The following is a 21,794-nucleotide window of genomic DNA, read 5'->3' as shown; positions in this document are numbered from 1 at the left end:
TGTGTGTATATGTATATGTATATTTAGATATATATATATATACATATATATATATAGATAGATAGATATATATATATATATATATATATATATATATATATATACATATATATATATATATATATATACATATATACATATATATATGTATATGTATATGTATATATGTTTGCACTTGAATACATATATATATGTATGTGTATACGTATATGTATATATGTATGCACATGTACATTTACATATCTATGTATATTTATAAATATATTTATACGGATATATATTTATTGTTCTAAAATGTGTATGAAGTTACAATTTGGAAATGTGTTCCACATATCATTATCGACAGCTGCGTTCGCAAAGAATATATATATATATTCATATACGCATATACTTATATACTTATATTCATATATTTATGTTGTTCTATAACGTGTATGGAACTGTATACTAACAATTTATAATCGACAGCTGCGTTCGCAAATTTTTTGATGAATTCGGATACGAGCGACTTGACCATGCAAGTTGATCAGTTGGGAATGTTACAATCTAATCCGGGGGCGCAGTTTCAGGCACAAGCACTGGCGCTGGCTCAAGCACAAGCCCGGCAGCAACAGCAACAACAGCAGCAGCAGCAGCAACAACAACATCAACAACATCAACAGCAACAAAATCAATACCAACAACAGCATCAACGTCATCAACTACAGCAGCAGCAACAACAGCAACAACAGCGCGTACAGGTACATACATGTATTTTATTTGCTATGCTGGTAATTCATGTGGGCAATTGGGGATCCTGAGAAGCTGTCGTTTAATATGTTTTCTGTTTTGTTTTGTTTTTGCGCTGCAATTGTATATAGGTCGACATTCTATCTCAGGGTACATGATGATCGCATTTATATATTCAGTTCGATCAAGTCAGCTGTATCAAGTTTACATCCGTAAAACAATGTTCCATAGCAGCATGAATCAGTGTGAAATTACCATTTTAATCGAGCATCCCTATTTGGTTATCATCGATTTTTACTATCACTGGTAGGGTCTAACACTTTGCTGTACATCTTGTCAAAAGCACTTCCAGCAGAGTCTAGAGCAGTCACAGGCGCACCAGGCACAGCAGCAACACGCCCAGGCCCAAGCCCAAGCCCAAGTTCAGGCACACGTTCAAGCACAGCAAGCGCATCAAGCGCAAGCACAGGCTCAGGCGCAGGCTAAAGCTAAGGCGCAGGCTAAGGCGCTGGCTCAGGCTCAGGTACCGATGGTTTGCGCCGCTTAGTGATGGGATACGTTTGAATGTCGAAGTATGGGTTAGGTCGAGTGTGAATGGGTGGGTGCTCGTCGTGAGTGTTTGCGTAAATTTACACATCATATCAAATATGATGTCTCCTTTGCGCAGCATATGAATCCTTGTAGTGATCTCAGTTGAGACAAGATCGAAACTTCTTTGTTAATTGCTGTGGTCGTCGCCGTTCACTATAGAAACATAACAATCCGGCTGGAAAATGACATGTATATCTTAGATTCTCGGCTGCTGACCTATTCGTGAGCTCAAACAACGCAACGCGTTGATCGATGTTGTGGTACATCATTCTGCCCACTACGGAGGTTCCGTATGTTTACTCATTCCAACTTTGATTTGTACTCTCCGCTACAATTGGATTCGTGGTTGTTGAACATTTCGAGTAAGGAACTTATTGCTTCATAAATCCCGTCCACCGTGCAGGCACATGCGCAGCAAGCGCAAGCACAGGCTCAGGGAAACACTTGTCAGTTTCCGCTGCAAGGGAGCTCGAGTTTGAACCCGACACCTATCAATACAAACTCATCCATCAACAGTCCTTTACGTATGTACACATGAGAAGTATACTTTGTGCAGAGTGCATGTGGGGCTTATGTGGAAATAGATTGTGTATCCGTGGTGCAAGGCCGTGCGAGGGGTGTATGCAAAAATTATATGCGTCCTGACAGATGCTGATATGTGTGCACGTAGGTGAGATTTAGTAAGTACCTGAGCCTTTCCTGCTAATTGTTATGCTTTTTCTGCGGCTACGTGTGTATAGTGGAGTATTTGAGTACATCTGTAACACTTTGCAAACTTGATACTAACAAGTGTGAAATTAGGTATTTATGCGATGATTTTCGATACAAACCATAAATTTAGCTCCAAACTATCCGTGTGAACTAAAACTCTACTTTGAGTGTTATGACGTGTTTTGTTTGTATTCGGCAGTCACTCTCAACGCAGGATATCCATATACTTCCAGCGTCTGTTATAATCATAGTGAATTTTTGTATGTTTTTGTTCGGAAGGCACGGCGGCAAGAATGTGCACTCGGTGTTTTCGTGACGTGTTTTCCCGAGTGAAGTGGTCGAAGCATTCGGATGCTTCAAATGTACACGTGCATGTTTTGCCCACGGATTCAGGTGATATTCGTCGCCGTGTTGATGTGTACGGAGTCACACATCAGCGTATGGTAGACTCGGTGCAAGTTTGTAGCAAGCCTGTCTATGGGTGGAAGAATATGCAGTTCCTAGGTGAAATTGCACGCAAGGAGTTAAAGAGATAAAGCATATAGCAAGTACGTAGCAATGCACTCAAGGACCTTGACCGTCTGAGAGTTTGACAGAGATAAGCGATAGTTTGTAGTAGATGAAACTCGTGTTGCAATGTATGGGAGATATGAAGGTACATTGAATCATACCTCACTGTTACACTGCGATAGTACAGTCTGACCCACATGCCCATCTCGTCACCACCACGCGATTATCATGGCAGGTGTCTACTGATAAAACCTATTCAGTACAGACAACTGACACCACTCCGCTTTATTCCACAGAACCTCCGGTATCCAATTTGGGGCTGTTGACACCTCAATTCAGCGGCAATGTGAATTCGATACTCAGTCCGGGCGCCAGTCCATATGTGGGAGTAGGAGCGACCTCAACCAACACAGGAGTGGTCTCGCCATACCAGTTCAGTGCGTCCTCGTCACAGTTGTTGGCCCGACCTGGGTACATGAGGAGGTGGGGTGAAGACGATCTGGAACGAGACAAGGAGCTGAAGAAGTCCAATCACATCCTGAGCGAACAGAAGCGTAGGGACAATATAAAGGACGGGTTTAAGGTATGATTCAGGCTCGCGGTCTGGGGCATTTGGTTGGGGTTCATTTTGTGACTAAACCGGATGTCTGTTGACTGATATACTCGCGCGTGACTGCTTGGGATGTAGTTATGAATTAGTTTTCTAGCGGCCGTCACACTGGCATGTGATTTGGGTCAGAAGGTAGCGTCGAAAGCAACACGCTTTGAATACGGATTGCTATTTGAGAAGAACACTCCCAGGCCAAGTAGCTTGCGCTCATTTATCGATGTACCAGGCTGTGCTTTCTCGTTGAACCGTGGTGAACTTGTCCATCACTATACCAGAAAGAATGTGTTACGCAGTTGTAGTAGGACCCAATCGTATGTGCCACAATTTTCATAGATGTAATATAGTAAATCACCAATGCAGAACGTGATGCGCGTTGAATTTTTCTCGGATGTAATACGTCCAAGAGAGTACTCTGTTTGGATGCTCGCTAGTGACAGTTGACAGTGCAATTAGATAGTCCTAGCGGGACGGAAGTGGTCAGCTAGATGGATTGTGTAGCCGAGAAGTCCTGCGGTGTACCTTATGCATGTGGTAGAGACGTGAGGGGTTAATAGTGTAGGGTTTTATGGTGTAAGATTTAAAGGTTTTAACGCGATGGCGAATACATCACTTGTGCAATGCAAGTCAAGAAAAGTATGTATCAGAGCTACGAAACTACGAGACTTTCACCTCGCTGTCAAATTTTGGGGTTATAGAATGCGCCGTCAGGTACTCACAGTCCAAGCGGTGGTCCCATGTGCACCCGTTCTCGTATGAATTGGATACTGATCTCTGCACAGCATAACACACGTACTATATCTAGGACACTCACATGACATCAAATGCACGCCAGGTACAGAGTGAAGTATTCACACATGTCTTTATTCATCGACACAGGTGCTTGCTGATGCACTCCCAAGTGGCCGGCAGGCGACGCCGCGAGCGGCTCTGCTGAGGAAAGCTGTTGAATATATCGCACATCTCAAAAAGCAGAACAAAAGGTAAGACAAAGCAGCAACTAGTTAAGCTGGGATTGCACATGAGTATGAAATGAGTTTCTGAAACGTATGCGGGTCCAAGTTGGGTATGACTATGTATGTAGGCAGGAGTGTATACGGGCAGAAATACTTATTACCAGGTGTGACCCTGGCCTGGCGTGGGGGTTGGGGAGCTTATAGGCCCCTGCCCATTTTAATATAAATTGGGTGCGTGCGTAGTCGACTCTCCGAGTGGTCATGGTGTGGCGCGTGCTTACGCTTTCACTGAAACAAACCGTTGGCTGTGAGGTATTGCCACTATTACGTACGTAGTAATAGTCAATTCGTGAGTGCCACTGAATACAACAATCTGCTTCGGTGCACAAGCCTACGCATGTGTGGAGGCATACTTCTGATAAAAGACAATCACCAATACCCGTGCCTGCATGCACAGGCTAATGAGGGAAATCACTGGTGGTGTGGCAGGGGAGGCTGAGAGTGAGTCTTTCGACGGGGACGGCGACATGTCCGTCAACGAATTATTGAGCTCACTGGTACGACAGTTGAATTTAGATGAGACAAACGGCGATACCTCCAATATACGGCTTATGTACAAGGAGAATGGGTTGCAGAAGAAGATGAACTTGACATCGGGTGAGGATGTAAGAGACTTGTTCGAGAAGCACAGAAGCGATGACAATAACGAGATAAAGCTCAGTTTATATATAAAGAAGCCGGACGAGTGGATGAACGACGACGGCAGTATAAAAAGGGTAATTGGCTGCTATGTGCGTATACGTGTGGTTGGGAATTGATATTGGTAGATATGAGCGAGTATCCATGTGGTTTAGAATAGATTTAGACCAGAATGCCCACGGGTGTGTAGGTGTGACAAAGTATTCTGATGATTTAGCAGTGTAAACTGACCCTACTGTCGCTACTGTCGACATAATGCGTATTCCCGATTCTGTACCTTGCAATTACGACAAGTTTGCAAGTTTCTCTGTAAGGATATCTGTAGACATACAACCCAACATGACAAACTTGATAAGCCTGTAATGTTAAAATTGTCTGTGGAATGATCACCGTGAGTGGTATATTTAACTGTTGTTGCTAGCACAGGCGAGGGGTGCATGGTTCACGCGAGCATGTAGAAGGAATGTTTGAGTGTAAAAGGTACGTCCACGCTGCATCCATCATATAGATTTTTGCGATGAGCGCTTCTTTTCTATATGTTTCAAATTTGTGTGTATTCGGCCGTACGAGGTGCGTTGCAATACGTTTCCCAAACTTGTTACGCATATTCGCTTTAGTCAACAGCACGCCGACCCTATCAGGTAATACATATATAATGCACCACTTGAGCGTCTCTCCGGTTGGTCTTCAATCACTCAATTGACTCTGTTCCGTACGCTGCAAATAAAGAAACCCGTGCCGGGAGAAGTGGCGCTGTTGCAAGGCAAAGCTGCGATCTGCGTGGAAGAAGATGAGAAGGAAGCGCTCGCTGAGATTCTCAATGGGTGGGCGGAGGATGATGCGTACGACGACCTCGAGAATGAGCTGGAACAGAGTGTGGATCCCAAGTTAGTGGAGGAGATATACGAAGCCTTGAAGGACAGCCGCATGATCAAGTTTGGTGGACCACGGTACAGTGAGCACACCTGGCAAATCGCACGTATACGCAGGTGTTTGCGGGTGTGCAAGAACGATAAGGAGGACGCCATGGAGTTCTTGGTTAACCAGCTGAAGTGGCTAGGCACCGTGAAGCCGTATCAGATCAGGGTGTCGCCCGAGGAGCTCAGTACGAACAAGTTGTACTGGCACAAAACGGACTTGTCTGGGCACCCCGTCCTGATTTTCAAGGTGTGTCACGTAGAAATTGGGATCTTGGGCTATTTTTTTGCAACCGGTAGAATTGGGATGTATGTGGATTTTTAAGTGTAATACGACATACACTTTCAGCTTGTTAGTGTAGTTCTTCGACCTGTTTTGCGGAAATTCGGGTACTTGCAAGCTTGCTATTTGAAGATATGATGCCCTACAATAGCAGTCGTTCTATCTGGGGTTTAAGACAATTTCAATGCAGTATTATCGATATGTGAATAAAGTGAACTTTCGTTCGCTTAATTATGCTTAATATGAATTGTCCGCATGTATACGTATAGTTTGTATTGCACTGCAAGATCAGGCATAATATATACTCGTTATCTCGCACTTTTGAGTCTCCCCATCAACCCAGATTCGCATTGGTAAAAATCGGCTCCAGGGCAGTGAGAGCTGCTTTCCCAGTTCGACAGATGGTCTTTCACACATATATACTTTATCCGTATATTTAAAATTATGCTGACGGTGAATCTCCTATTGAGTAGCTTACGATTACTACGTGATCATGTGGCGGGACAGATCTATCTGGGGTTGTCTATGGAGTCTGGTGTGCCGTGAATACTTACTTGTTTCGTCTTCCTCTCTCGATTTGTGTGCGATACCGTTACAGATGTCACGACACACCACCACAAACAGAGACAAGAATGAGGCAATCCGGCTTTGGTTACGGAAGCTGTCTCAATTCGAGAATGAGAGGTGAGGTTTACCTCCGGCAATAGTGTGATCAACCTTTGGTCCCTGCTTCATCTTTCTAGATATCTATCGCTGACTGATATGCACGCTCTGTCGGATACGAATACACATGCGCGCACATTCTCTGACAATACTAAGATATACGCTACATACAACTATACGCTACATACAACTATATGCACATGCGCGTACATTCTTTGACAATACTAAGATATACGCTGCATACAACAATGCACATGCGCGTGCGTTCTCATACAATACTTAGATATACGCTGCATACAACCATATGCACATGCGCGTACGTTCTCAGTGTTAGTTTGTTTGCGAATAAAGCAGCCATGTACAAACACACACAGTGATTCAGTAGAGACAGCTGACTAGAATCTTTACGTTGGCGCGTTCTTGCGAGCTTGCAATCAGGACAGTCTCACTGTCGACTTTACTAGTCCATGGCACACAGCCAGTTTTCATCCTAGAACACATACGTATCCTGCCCTAATATCTACAATGGGACACAATCACCGCTGAAATAGGACACATTTTATTTTCCGTGTCAACCAATCAGGGCCGATAATCCGTACAGCAAGTTCTGCATCATCTATGACCGACGCAATTGCACCATGGAGAACAGCGACGTACCTCTGCTGAAACGGATCCTCAGGATACTTCAAGGTTAAGATCTCGACTGCATCACTTTTAGAGTCTATCCTTCATATATATTTTTGGTCCAATGTGATTAGGCCTCGATACTTAGGTTGACGTTATGTTGTCTTATTCTGGTTTGTTGTCCGTAAACGTATTGCCAGACAGCTCGTAACGAATTCCAACAGTTTAAAACACATATACGGCAAAGTGGCGTCGATTTACAGTCCTTCTGAGTCATTCTTGAAACGCTTGCCTACACCAATAAACTAATTATGTGTGCATTTTTACCTCCCACACACAGTAACGTACTCCGATATGCTCCACAGAGTATACATCATCCACTCGGATTACATATTCCAATACGGATTCGGCCTCCTGAGCCATTTAGTGACGCATCGGCTGCGAAGGAGAGTGCTGGTGCTAGACGATGATGTATGTCATTACTCTACTCACGTCCTACGTGTACGTGTCAGTTTATATGTTCTGCGTATCGAGAATACTGAAGGCTCCTTCCTAATTTGAAGGTGATCATTTAACTACGCACATGACCTTCGCAAAGCTATCTCGTAACTAATATGTTTTGTTTTGTTTTGTCTCTCCACGCATACAGAAATACAAAGAGCAATTGATACAAAATTTTGGTTCGGAAAATCTCGAACCAGACATGGGCGGAACTTGCCCCTCAGTACTCGATAAGGACGGTCTAGTTATAGAATAGATCAGAAACGAATAAATGATGGAATACATGAATCACTCGATCTAGTTATAGAATAGATCAGAAACGAATAAATGATGGAATATATGAATCACTCGATCTAATTATAGAATAGATCAGAAAAGAATAAATGATGGAATATACGAATCACTCGGTCTAGTTATAGTATAGATCAGAAAAGAATAAATGATGGAATATATGAATCACTCGGTCTAGTTATAGTATAGATCAGAAAAGAATAAATGATGGAATATATGAATCACTCAGTCTAGCTATAAAATAGATCATAAACAGTTTCAATGGATACGATTGCCTAACAATCGAGACTAGAAATAGATAGGAACTTTTTTTTAGAATTTTTATCTAACACTCTGCGGTCGTCCCGATCGACGCGGTCACGATGTCCACGCGAGTCCAGAGACAGAGAACCTCACCCACCACAACAATCCCGCGAGGAACATCACCACAGAGATCAACATACAACACATGTCGACCCAAATGTTGGGCTCAACACGACGTACCAGAATTGCACCACTCAGGGTGGCGTGTACTCCTGGTTCTGACAACAGCAGCATCAAGAACAACCACTAGGTCTTTTAACACAAACCTATCAGTGGCCTATGCAGCCATCTGGCACGGATAACCAGCAACGGCATGCAGGTCGGCAACCTCAAAATGGTACCTATACATTCCTAGGGCAAATACCCTACCAGGCTAATACAGTGAACGGCAACATACATTAGGCAGCCAATCATTTCACATACACACACAACCAGCGCTTACCTCAAGAGTTTCAAACGCACCACATCCAAGCACAGGATATAATGCAAAAGGAAGTTAATCAGATGAAAGCACAGGTTCAGACATTAATCGAGGATAACAACCGGATGAAAGAGGAAGTAGCAACAGATGCAGGTGAAGCACGAGGTATGAGACCAGCTCGATGAGCTGATATGGAGTAGTACCGTCTGCAATCAATGCTCCCAACACCCTCCGATACGCAAAAGAAAGTACTTGAAGAAGGTAAGATGTTTACATTGTCGCAAGTGAAAGCATTAGTTCGTAAAGATACAGACGCAACACGCACAGACTCAGTAAAAATCACGGCTGATGGTATGAAGTTAGAACGCCAAAAAGAGAAGCTGAGCTCACACATAGATATTATACACATGGCGTTGATATCAGTCGCGTTGCTAATGTCATTCATCCCTAAGCTAGTAAACGATACATCGGCAGTATATGATCTCCTTCAATGGCTAATCAAGGCGTGTGAGCAGTGCAAAGTGCACTCACCAGCAGCTATCAAAGGTCAATGTCCAGATGGTCGCAAACACGTCACACCTACCAACACTGCAGCTGGATCCAAGTGACTTAGGCACGTAAGCTCACACTCCTCTACATCCTCACGCACAGACTCCCCAGATCATAGTGCACACACATACACCATTAACCACACACCAAGCGTTCCTGATAGCAATATATCACAAATAGGTTACCCTTACAAGAACTGGGGACAGAACGCCCAGATACTGGGCGTAAAAAACACCACGCACACAATCAGCACCATCAAATACCCACCGCACTTTTCAGTAGAAGCAACATCCAGAATGAGTGTGATCTTGGACGCACTCAAGATCCATACACACAGAGGCAGATAGATCAACTGTCGTTCTTCAGAGTATCTCCCATCGGCCTTCTCAACAAACCAGGACATACCACCACGGTAAAACACAGGGTATCTCATGACCTATCATACGATAAGGACTCGGTGAATGAGCACATCCCACCTATGATCAGCAGCCCTACGCGTTCACGCGTTATCAAACATTTCGCGGTGCAACCCGTCGGCACACGCATGAGCGTGCTCGATATATCTTCAGCGTTCAGGATGCTCCCCATATGGTCGTGGCATGTACTACTACTTGGTTTCTCCAATGCGGGTATGTATTACTTTGAGGCCACCCTACCATTCGGTCTGGGTTCCGCTCCGTATCTATACAAACAACTGGGCACAGCTTTGGACTTCATAGTCATAACACACTTGGCTTTATGGATACAGAGGTATGCGAACCATTTCCTTGTGGTACACAAAACCACGGACTACAGCATCGCCAAAGGTGAGATTGACAAAATGCTAGCTTTATTTTCACGCCTAGGGGTGCCCGTGGCTCAACACAAGACTACAGCAGCCGTGACTAATGCAGAATACTGTGGTGTAGTATTCAATTCCATATGCTATACTGTCTCAATCCCAGAGAAAAAACCGGTGAAATACGAAGCACTTCTACGCAGTTTGTTAAAACGGATCAGGGCAACAACCAAGGAATGTCAAAAGCTGGTCGGCTCCCTCACAGACCAGGAGCGATTCTACCACAAGCAGCCGCGCTAATGCCAACCATGTAGACCTTACCCATCAACGGTCCAGGCTATCACTACGTACGAATCCGGCAAGAGATACGAGACGCAATCGGGGAATGGTATATTTCATCTGTGGAACGGCACTAGGCAATTGACGCACCCTGAGAAAGCAGTTGGTTGTTTGTCGACGCTTGCACAGCACACGGAGGCGGAGGATTCGACGCCTCAGGGCGATGGTTTTATATAGAATAGTTACCTCATCATAGCCGTTACTGCGACAAGTCGTACAGAATCAAACACTCAGCTATTCATTAATGCGCTGGAGTTACTCACACTAGTATACGCTGTGTCCTTATTTGGTCAGGAATGGAGTGGGAGATCGGTTATTATTTATTGTGATATTACAGCCGCATGCCAAGCCGTTACACGCAGACAATCAGACGCCATAGACATGCATAGATCACTCCAACTACTAGCCATGATAAAAATACACTACGATATACATGTATCGGCTCAACATGTCAAGGGGATCGATAACGGCGTCACAGATGCGATCTCGCGTACTGATGACGAGGAAGCTAGACGCTTGTATCCTCGTCTGAAACACAAATCTGTGCCCCTCCGCTCACTCGCGCTCCATAGTGAGCAGAGCTTTGCAAAGAGATACGCACAGCGGAGCAATTACTTAACATTATTGTGTACATAATCTTTACTCTTTTCCTCTTTTGTTTTTATAAATAACTCTGAAAATAATTAAAAATACTCAACGACCGGCAACAAATTGCGGGCTTCCCTTCTGTCTCAATCTTCACCCACATCACAGGCACAACGACCCTACTATTCCACACCAGCAGTCTACAGTGAGCAAATCAACGTCGACTCCCTGAGAAAATACATGGACCAGGTGGCCCCTTTCGGTCGAGCGCCACGGACAATTGCTTCGGGGTTAAGCATCCAGTGTCGGTTCCTGGATTTCTTGTACCACATGCGCTGGGTCAGTATGTCACAACTATCCGCACATGACCTTCCACTTGATCCCATGGTCATTGTGTATTACATTAGCTGGCTCGCCTTACTATGTTACAAGGCTTGCCGCCGAGCACTATTCGCGTCTATTTGTCGCACATACGAGCACTCTACAAAGCAGCCAATTTAGAAGATACACACACGAACGCATACCACGTCACCTATTTAATGAAAGCAATCACCCGTTATATGGCCATAAATGGTAGCCTACTTCAACGTTGTCTACGTAAGCCTATCACCCCACACATGCAAGAACATACATTCTCACAACGTTGCGCCCCTTTTTGAACCAACCCAGTTGGATCAGGTTCTGGGCAGCATCCTGCTTAGCCATATTTGGGATCCTACGTATATCCGAGATTACAGTAGAGAGTATGTATGAGGAGTATTCGCACATTCACATGTCTCGCCAGTACATATCTCAGGCTGCTACACACACAATTATTCGGCTACCTATGTCTAAAACTATGTTAGTTCTCGCCAGCTTATGCATCCCAAATCTACCGAGCAATCCACATATGTGCCCGGGTCGTGCACTGCGCACCTGGATATCACTGACCATATCGGAATGTCAAACTAATCACATATTCTCTATTGTAGGAGAGGCATACAGTAAAGTTCAATTCAAGAAAGATATGGCAGCGGCCTTCCTGGCGGCCGACATCAACATGCAGGGATATCGCGGCCACAATTTCCGAATCGGCGGCCTAACAGCACTCAAAGAGGCAGGAGCAGAGCTTGACGCGACTGCTGCGGCAACCGAATGGAAGTTGCGCGCGTACATGGGCTATTGGTTTAAGACATCAGCAGAGAAAGATAGGCGTGAAGGCACGCATGGTTAGCCAGCCACCACCTCAGATCGCATCACACCTATGCGACACCCTCACCTTATCAATTCCATTTTGGAGTGGGCATTGAGGCCCGCAAGCTGGCTCTCCGACTGGGATTGGCGTGAGCGGTCTCTGGTCATCCTAACCTGGACGGGAAGGATTGGTCACACTGTATGTATATATCCTCTTTAGGAGTATAACACAGCTAAAGTCTGCGTGAACCTCAATGCAATAATAGATACGCAGAGAGGTCATGTAGTCTGTGGCCAATACCTCTCTCTAACGGGAAAGGCCGGTTAGCGCCGCATCCTTTCGCCACAATACATTAAAACTGTTTATAGAAGTTAAAGAGTAATCTTTAGAAAGTTAATCAGGTGGAAAAGTTGCCGTGGGAGATACCATAATCCGGACTCATTGTCAGTGGATACTGAAATACTAATGTCAACATGATTGGTATATATATAGAGGCCACCAAATATTACTGGCCATAGAAAAGCTACCTGGGATATGGCACACCTCGGCAGACATGAGTGTGATGAGAGGACTTGTAAAAATATAAACAGGATCCGGCCAGAAAAAGCTGACGGTATGTAGTGGGAGACCCGAAGACAATATGTAGTCACTTTCTCGATTGCCTAACAATCGAGACTTGAAATAGATAGGAACTTTTTTACCCATCCACCCTCACCTTTATTAATAAACTGACGAGATCCACTCTGGATCTTCGTGAGCGGTCTCTGGTCAGTCTAACCTGGACGGGAAGGATTGGTCACACTGTATGTATACATCCTCTTCAGGAGTATAAAACAGCTAAAGTCTGCATGAGAGGTCATTGTAGTCTGTGGCCAATACTTCTCTCGAACGGGGAAGGCCTACGGGTCTCCCACTATATACTGTCAGCGCCAGATCCTGTTTCTTTTTTTCCAAGTCCTCCCATCACACTCATGTCTGCCGCGGGTTGCCATATCCCAGGTAGCTATTCTATGGCCAGTTATATCTGGTGGCCACTATATATATACCAATCAGAACTATTGTTGAAATTAGTATTTCAGTATCCACTGACAACGAGGCCGGAATACGACCTCTCCCACGGCTCCTTCTCCACCCGTGTAACTTTTTAACTTCTAGAAAAAATAAATGGTGGAATATATGAATCACTCGGTCTAGTTATAGTATAAAGCGAATAAATGATGGAATATATGAATCATTCGGTCTAGTTAAAGAATAGATCAGAGAAGAATACATGATGTAATATATAAATCACTCGGTCTAGTTATGGGATAGTTTAGAAAGGAATAAATGATGGAGTATATGAATCACTCGGTCTAGTTATAGAATAGTTTAGAAAAGAATAAATGATGGAATATATGAATCACTCGGTCTATTTAGAGAATAGATCAGAAAAGAAGAAATGATGGAATATATGAATCACTCGGTTTAGTTTTAGAATACATCAGAAAGGAAGAAATGATGGAATATATGAATCACTCAATGTAGCGGTGAATCGCTGAGGGCACGATTCTAGGCAATCACGCGTGAACATCACCCGACGCAGGGTATTGTTTTCAATTGGACTCTTATATATGGGCTGAGACATCGGAGTGTGCAAATTCGGGATGGAGAGAAAATTAGATAGCAAATCACCATTTAATTCGAGGAGTTTCTCTCTCTCCAGTTTTCCAGTATTAGAGTCCAATATTCTAAAGTTCCTTTGCGAATTGCAACTCAATCCTCTCCGCTCGTCTTCTACTTGACCTGAATTCCCCACAACTCTCAGAATATCATGGTATCGATTCCGGAGATAACCTATCCCTTCACTTTTTACATGACAAGGAATGGGTGCTAAACTTTAGTCTTGTGTTCCAAGGTCGCCCATCTAATGCTTTCTAAGTTGTGGTGCATGGAATCTCAAATGTCTGCATGTGAGATCACACGTGTATGCTACTAATATATTCATCACTTAGATGGCCAGCTCCAGCAGTTTCTCTGACACCCATATCGCTTGCACATAGGTGTACTTTACAACTACAAGCAAGCCCCATTTCTGCTGCCGTTGGTTCCGTGCCAAACGTCCCATACCAACACATGGGGCAAATTCACAACCTGTGCGGTCTAGTATTGTGCGAGCTGATCGAGATCACCCCGTTGCTTGGTATAGTTGGCATTAATCTCACCCAACACCCTCCTCATGGCGCCTTTGCCTTGAATGTTATACTGCCATCCGAGTACATAAGAGAGTTCCTGCACGGCCTTCAGACTACGTTTCCCCGCGTACTCGTTGTTGGCACAATTGAACACCCGCTCGAGTAATAGTTTGAGAGCCTTTTCAGTGGGCAACTTGGAGACGAATTCCGAGGCTATGGCCCGGTAGTATCTGCAGTGCGGGTCGTTAAGAGATTGTCGTGAGATTTCATGTGGTGCGACACCAGAGACGGGTCGGATGGCATACCTACATCTCGACACTCGATTGAGGTACTATCAGTTTGAGCTAGGGTTCGGTAGACAATGTAATTTTTCATGATCGAACGAGTTGTAAAAACCGTATGGAAAACATATGTAACAGATCACGCACCTACACTACCACAGGCACAGACATACTTCCAAGGGCCCCGAAGTGCCGAACTGTATTTACACTGTTCTATTGAGCTAAAAAATAATTCACGCGTCGCAATCAACTACACGGGATTCAGAGGCATCCAACCAGAGACATCCAAGTAAAACTCTTTGAGCCACGATACAGTACGGCACAAAAAAGCATTCACCTTGTCCTCGCCTCGTGCAGTGTGTCTGCCACCAGCAGATCGGCGATGTGGAGCTTCTGACCGGCCCCCAAGTCACCTGAGTGTACCTGCACCGTGTTGTAGCACTGTGCGTCGATGACATCCATAACATCGAACACTCTCCGCAGACTCTCGTCGGTTCCTTGACCTATCCACTGCATGGCCAGCTGTCGCAGCACATGCCCTGCGTGTTCGTACATGTCGCAGATGTCATCTGTCTCTGTGCGGGGCTCGTGCAGTGCGCTCAGTCGCCGCTTGTATATACTTCCTTCGTCCAGAGGAGCATGCGCACTCAGCTTCCGGGCTTCTATCCCGTCTGCAAGGCCTGTGGCTTGCATGACCCCATGGCACACGGATAGAGTGGCATACACAATACACTCCGCATCAGACAAAGCACTCGATTCTCCGGTAGCTGGTTTGGTAGGCGGTGCTTGTATATCGCACATACGACCTTTGTCCACCCATGATGGCAACGGCTTGTAGTCGTTTTGAGGTCGTACGTAACATGAGGTGGGCGTAGGCACATAAGAGGCAGCCGGATTTTGCGAATGCGCATGCTGGTTTCGTACGGCTTCCGCACTGCTGTCCAGATTGGCACAGAATCCTGACATGAGGCTGTGTACATAGTACTGTTAAGAAGAGATGTCAGTTAATAGCTTGCACTCAATATCGCTCGAAAATAACAACAGTAGATGATTAGAGGGCCTCCTACTGTTACAAGCGCTTGTCCAGAATTAGTTGTCACGATTTCGCGAGAGATTTGACACTATGAGACACTATGCACATACAATGCACGTTACATGCGAAATTTGTGTATGTATGTATGTGTGTGTGTGTGTGTGTATGTATGTGTCTCTCTGTGTGTGTAAAATCAGGCATAAGAAACACGCAACCAACAAAACCAGATGGACAATGTGCGGAATATTCTACCCAACATATAGGCAACTCCCACCCCAATCCACACACGCACCCAAGGCAGAACTATGCGAAGGGCCAGTTAATAATGATTGGTTAATAAGAATGTATGCTACTACCATCTAAAAGAAATATAATAATCTCTATCTCGACGGTTGATTATTTAAACGGTCGATTGTGAGCAATTGACATCCACACGACACTCCTACACTACCTGCAAAGTGATGGCGTCAATCTGACCTGGGCCCATCTGCTTGTCTCGCGCCCTGTAGAACTGTCTGTGGTTTAGAGCTACAGACATCTCTGATAAAGAAGCACCCTCCCCATTTCGTGTCATAGACCCCCCTGGTAGGATCATTCCCTCAGCAACTTCTGTTTCCTGTTCCAGTCTCCGTTTTTTTGCCAAGGTTATGAAATCTTGCAGTAGCTCTGGTTCGTTCAATATACCCATCCTACCGGATTGGTGTAGTACAAGCTGTACATAACAACGAGAAACACTTTCAATATCAAAGAAGAAATTATGATACATAACTATGACTCTATATATATATATATATATACAATATATATAGATATATATCTCGTTATACATATACACAAACATATACATATACATATACATGTACATATCCGTATACACATATATATATATAAATCCATATACATATACATGTAACCAAAACGTGATTCCTATACGCTAAAATTGACAGCATCACCAAATTTGTACCACACGCGGTCCATTGCTAGCAAGCATTTAGGCTTCAAAATCCAAAGTCAATGAAACGTTCTAAGTCGCCCATAAGCACAGCTGCTATAAATGCACAGACTGCACGTTTTCTATCAGTAAGGTGTTAAGAACACGACGCTAGCACATAGAGGATACCTTGTAAGCTTTGAAAGCTGTCTTCACATGCAGTTCAGAGATCGCCTCCTTCATTAGTTCTACGGAAGTTTTCTCCGTGTTGCTGCTTGATGTCGCCTCTATTGCCGCGAGAAGGACCGGAGCGTAGGCCGCCGCTTTCCCTGAAATCCGCATCTGGATGGAAAACGAGCGTAGCAGAGTGTGGAGTGTGAGTAGGTATACCATATAATAGCGTGTATTAATATATATTTGTGTGGGTGTGCAGAGACCCGGCGAGTGATACATGTCTGTATGCGTATAAAAATATACAGAATATACATGTCAGATATGTCTGCATGCGTACTAAAACATGCAGAACGCGCTTGTCAACCAGGTGCGTCTCTCGACATTTGCATATGTCAGAGATTTTTGCCGCGAAGAAGGGTACCTAAACGAACGGTTGCGTAGGATGGAAAGCTGATGCGAATCGTAACATAGGAGGACATCCTGGTAGCTAAGAACGGCATGCCATACCGTAATCCGGCACATGCTGTATTGTCAGTTTGTATTGAATTGCAATATAAGCTAAATCCACGATACAGTCGAAGTCGAATTTTAACTTAAATCACATACCTTGCGTCTCTGAGCCCGCAGAATACGCTCCGTCTCTAGATGCCTGCCCGCTGTCAGCTTCACAATATGACTCATAATCGTCGGTGACGGCTTAAGACGGTCGTATCGCATAGCACGCAACACCGTGTCGACATCGTAGTGCCGCCTGTTCTGAGACAAGAGTGTAAACAGCAGCTCATACCCTCTCGATAGTACAACCTTCATAACGCGAAGTGGAGAACAGCCGTCGAGGTCAGCTACATCGCCGTGGTTGGGGTTGTCCACCGCTTCCACACTCACCACATTCATCTCATGTTCATTTGCCAGCCTCTTTTGTGCGACTTTGGCTCTTCGAGTACTAGTACTATTTCTAACCGTTCTAGACCCACTTTTAGACCCGTTGCGTCTGCCCTTTTCTTTATCGGGACTATTATCTACTTTTCTCGGTGTTTGAGCATAGGGCGCCGCGATCGGCACAGTCTGCAACGACGTAGAGATCGCCGATGCTACCCTTCTCACAATCCGTACCGCCACATCCACTTCCATATTCGGGTCGGCGTTTGCATCTACATTGACCCGCACACCCCCATTCTTGTACTGTGTCTCGCCCAAACAGCTGAGGGCGCAATGCAGCGCATTGTACCTCACGAGCGACTCATCCACTCTGCACATATTCTTCAGCACCTTCTCCACCAGCTGCAAGTTTCGGGTGCCTCGGCTGGTGGCCAGCAGATGTGCTGTCCACATCTCGTTCCACGAAACGCCTGTCCAAGAGTCCTGCAGAAGTTGTCAATAACAAAGAGTGAGTTAGCCTGTGCTTGCTTAGCAGACAACAGTAGTTCCATCGTGATCTAGTATATTACGTATACATAATATATATATATACATAACAATAAAATAACATATATATATATACACATGTGTGTGTAGATATATATGTGTATGTATATGTATAAATATATATATATACATATATATGTATATATATGTATATATATATATGTATATATATACATCTATATATATATATATATTATAATGTATGTGTGTATGTTTGTGGTGTGAATACATATATATATATATATATACGTATGTATACACACACACATATATATAATCTATCTATCTCTCTACTTATTTATCCATCGATATATATATATATACACACACACACACACACATATATATATATATATATAGATTATATATGTGAATGTATATATATATATATATATATATGTATGTATGTATGTATATACATACATACATGCATACATACATACATATATACATATTTAAATACATACATACATACATACATACATACATACATACATACATACACACACACATATATATATATAATTTCGACGATGATACTCGCCTCAGTATGATGCCATACTGGGGTCCCGCTGTACTCTATTCAAAGTACGCGGTAGAGGCGGGACCAGGCAAGAGCGAAAATTCTGTAATTAACAAGAAAACTACTGCGAGGCAGTCCGGAAAACACGTGACAGTGTCGCACGGCACACGGCTTAGTTACCCTTTGGAGCAATGACTGCTGCGCAGATCCCTTGTGCATCTCATTGAGCATCTTGGCGGTGTATCTGTGGTTCCCATTGTTGGCCTCTGTCCAGAGAATCACATTCTTGGCTATTCTTCTATTCAATTTGATCCTCTTTCTATTTATATTTTCCAACAGAACTGTATCCGTCGTGTCTATGTTCTTGTTTGCGCCCACACCGGTTGACTTGTATCCTGGGAGGTTCGTTTCAGATGACCCGTTCGGTATTGACATACCCAGTGTTGCTCTTATCTTACTATACGTATCCGTATTCTCCACACCTCTGTCAGCCTCCACCATCAAACCCCCCCCTACTTCCTGACTACCCACAGGCTCAGTCATCTCAGTCGCCGCTTCCGTCCCTGTAGGCGTACTCTGCTTCCTCTTTCGGGTTCTCCGAGCGAGTGGTTGCTTACCCTGTGATTGACCACTGCTATTCGACGACCAGTTTTCTAAGTTCTCATTAATCGGCTGTCCTCTAATGATTTGACCATAATTCGAAGGTCTACCTGTCAGTGCGTGCACCTCCTGCAACCTACCGGCACGTGCGTACCCGAGGGACAATACTTCCAATCCAGCCCCCTCTCGCTTATAGCAGCCCTCGTCGTTCTGTAGAAGGCGGTATATCTTGTGTGTTTTGTCTAGCTGTCCAAACCGATTGTAGATGGTCATGAGAAGCTCGTATGTAGTGGTCGTGGGCTGTATACCGGCACTCTTCATCTCCAGAAACCACTTGAAGGCGGCCTCCGCATCTTGGTGTCCATATTGCTTCATAAGCAGCTCATACGTGTACCGTGACGGGGGTGTAGGGTTGTCTGGGTTGGTCATGAGGCGGATCACTTTCTTCGTGAGCGTGAGATTGTTCGTCCCTGCCACCGACAAAAGTATTTTATTGTACACTTCGAGCCGCAGTTCCTTCGGAAACTTGTCCACCGTGTCGATTCTCGATGGTATTTTGTAATCCGACAGCCTGGCTAGTTCCAATGCAGGTAGTTGTGATCCATTGTCCAGGTTTTCTGATTTGCGTTGTGCTATCGGCTTAGGCCTGGCTGCATGTGATGTCCTAGCTGACACCTCAGCTGCGCTATACTCTTTTTTAATTTCCTGGATACCTCTCTGTAGACCGGCCAAAGAAGATGGGTCAGGATGAATAGATTGAGTAAATGAATAAGTGCGCTTGTATATAGCCAAAGTGGGGGGTCGCTTGTACGTCTCATGAAGTTGTGCATTGATCGTAGCTACGATATTCATTCCCTATTTTGCACTTGACCATTCCTTCTAGACCCACCATTTAAACACATGTATAGGTACAACTCAACAGCATTGCGTACTGCACACAGACCCAATACACCTGGTCTGACTGAAGCTCAGTACTATCTACAAAATTCTGAATCCACTCCCGACTAACCTGCTGCGTGGCGTACACTTGAGCTTTCAGCTGCTTCACATCCTCCTCGAGGCTCGGCAGTATTTCTGACAGCTTGCGGGTGCTGCCCTCCCCTTTAACAGCCAACTCCACCACGCACGCCAAGTTCTCCTTACGAGGCTCCTGGCCGTAGTAGCCCATGTGCTTCACCACATCAAGCACACCCACCGGGCCCTGCAGCTCGCCTGCGGATATCAGGATCATTTCCCACACCCGATTGTGGATCTTCAGCGCCTGCTCACGCTTACTCACGACGGTGCAGTCTGGAAAGGCACTCACCGCACGCACAACATTGGCCACGTTCTGAGTCTCGCGCAAGTGGGCGTGGATGATGGGCTGCATGCAATACATCAGCCCAGGCACCTTGTGCCGGTTGTTGCGGTACTCGCGCTTGGCGTAGTGCAGTAGACCGTAAGCATCGGCCCAGCCGTTCACCGCCAATTCGATGGACACCTGTCAAGTCAGTGTAATGGAGAGTGAGCGACATCGGATACACGAAAGACCAATTTCCAAATCGTTTCAGCTAGTATAAGCAAGTAACTGCCCTATCAGTTAACGGTGTGGACGCTTTAAGTGAGAGGCTCGATGGAGGCATGATGAGTAGGAGGCGATCTAGTTTCAGACATTTTGAATAGGTGCACGCTTGAATAGGAGAAAAGTATACTAAACCAGTAGGATGGGTTGCCCCGACAAATTGTCCTATCCCGATATAGCGCTTTTACTAGTTAAGAGTGCCAGAGTGCGCACGATGGTACGAGAAAGAATTTTCCGTTATCACCCACTTTAGTGATATAAAGACAAAACTCGATAATGATAGTCCGAATTGGTGCTACTCGATTACCGCGTGCAAAATGCTACACCTTGAAGATCTACGCGAACTATGTTCGTAGACAACATCAGTAACCGATTACAAAACAGACACCGATTTACCAAACACTTGTAGGCTACTAAGTCTGTCGCGACGTTCTTTGAGTCCATGTAGGGTACGATCATACGAGTATCTACTCCCAGCGCAACGGCCTCGGCAGGGTATTTGCTCATCAAATTCAAGAAACAATTGAAGTGTCGCGTGTTGAAAGATGCACCGCTTTGTGCGAGACTTTCCATACTCTCCAACATTAGCTTGATTCTGAACAAAACAATTATCTTTTGTAAGCTTTTTAGATGAGAAAGTTTAGCGCGATAGTGATATTAAAGGAAACAGTGCAGACAGGATCCTTTCGGAACAGATAGACTCGATATAGACGAGTGTACAAGGTACAACGGAGGTAGAGGTAAATGACTTGACAATAAATAGCAAAATATATGCGTAAATATTAACACAACAATTATATATAGATATATAGATATATATATATATAAATATATATATATATATATATGCATATGTATATATGT

The 21,794-nt window shown here is 44.5% G+C and overlaps 2 protein-coding genes across 2 annotated transcripts in view; one reads left to right on the top strand and one right to left on the bottom strand.

Annotated features, from left to right (window-relative positions):
* The first annotated feature begins 467 nt into the window (after positions 1 to 467).
* Positions 468 to 8,079, top strand: SARC_06846 (hypothetical protein). Its single transcript, XM_014299236.1, has 11 exons — positions 468 to 740; positions 1,073 to 1,252; positions 1,724 to 1,844; positions 2,838 to 3,124; positions 4,028 to 4,131; positions 4,562 to 4,880; positions 5,533 to 5,970; positions 6,602 to 6,687; positions 7,250 to 7,356; positions 7,631 to 7,761; positions 7,940 to 8,079. Exons 1-11 carry the CDS (start codon positions 489 to 491, stop codon positions 8,045 to 8,047), a joined length of 2,133 nt encoding a protein of 710 aa, XP_014154711.1. The 5' UTR covers positions 468 to 488; the 3' UTR covers positions 8,048 to 8,079.
* Positions 8,080 to 13,899: 5,820 nt separating this feature from the next.
* Positions 13,900 to 21,794, bottom strand: part of SARC_06845 (hypothetical protein) — a 9,824-nt gene continuing 1,929 nt past the window's right edge. The window contains exons 2-9 of the mRNA XM_014299235.1: positions 21,327 to 21,525; positions 20,379 to 20,849; positions 18,950 to 20,086; positions 17,428 to 18,183; positions 16,837 to 16,989; positions 16,168 to 16,428; positions 15,021 to 15,667; positions 13,900 to 14,632 (exon numbers count right to left, since the gene is read on the bottom strand). Coding sequence (XP_014154710.1) covers positions 14,371 to 14,632; positions 15,021 to 15,667; positions 16,168 to 16,428; positions 16,837 to 16,989; positions 17,428 to 18,183; positions 18,950 to 20,086; positions 20,379 to 20,849; positions 21,327 to 21,525 — 3,886 coding nt within the window. The 3' untranslated portion in view covers positions 13,900 to 14,370. The remainder of the gene's footprint in view (positions 14,633 to 15,020; positions 15,668 to 16,167; positions 16,429 to 16,836; positions 16,990 to 17,427; positions 18,184 to 18,949; positions 20,087 to 20,378; positions 20,850 to 21,326; positions 21,526 to 21,794) is intronic.

This window comes from Sphaeroforma arctica, assembly GCF_001186125.1.
Source record: "Sphaeroforma arctica JP610 unplaced genomic scaffold supercont1.509, whole genome shotgun sequence".
Taxonomy (NCBI): domain Eukaryota; class Ichthyosporea; order Ichthyophonida; genus Sphaeroforma; species Sphaeroforma arctica.
This window is presented reverse-complemented; position numbering and strand designations above follow the sequence as displayed.

Bases quoted from the DNA above. Each gene is read 5' to 3' on its own strand.
- SARC_06846 (XM_014299236.1), top strand. From the start codon at position 489: ATGAATTCGGATACGAGCGACTTGACCATGCAAGTTGATCAGTTGGGA. The intron at 1,845-2,837 runs GTATGTACACAT...TTTATTCCACAG, and splicing joins ATCCATCAACAGTCCTTTAC to AACCTCCGGTATCCAATTTG. The intron at 4,881-5,532 runs GTAATTGGCTGC...CTGCAAATAAAG, and splicing joins ACGACGGCAGTATAAAAAGG to AAACCCGTGCCGGGAGAAGT.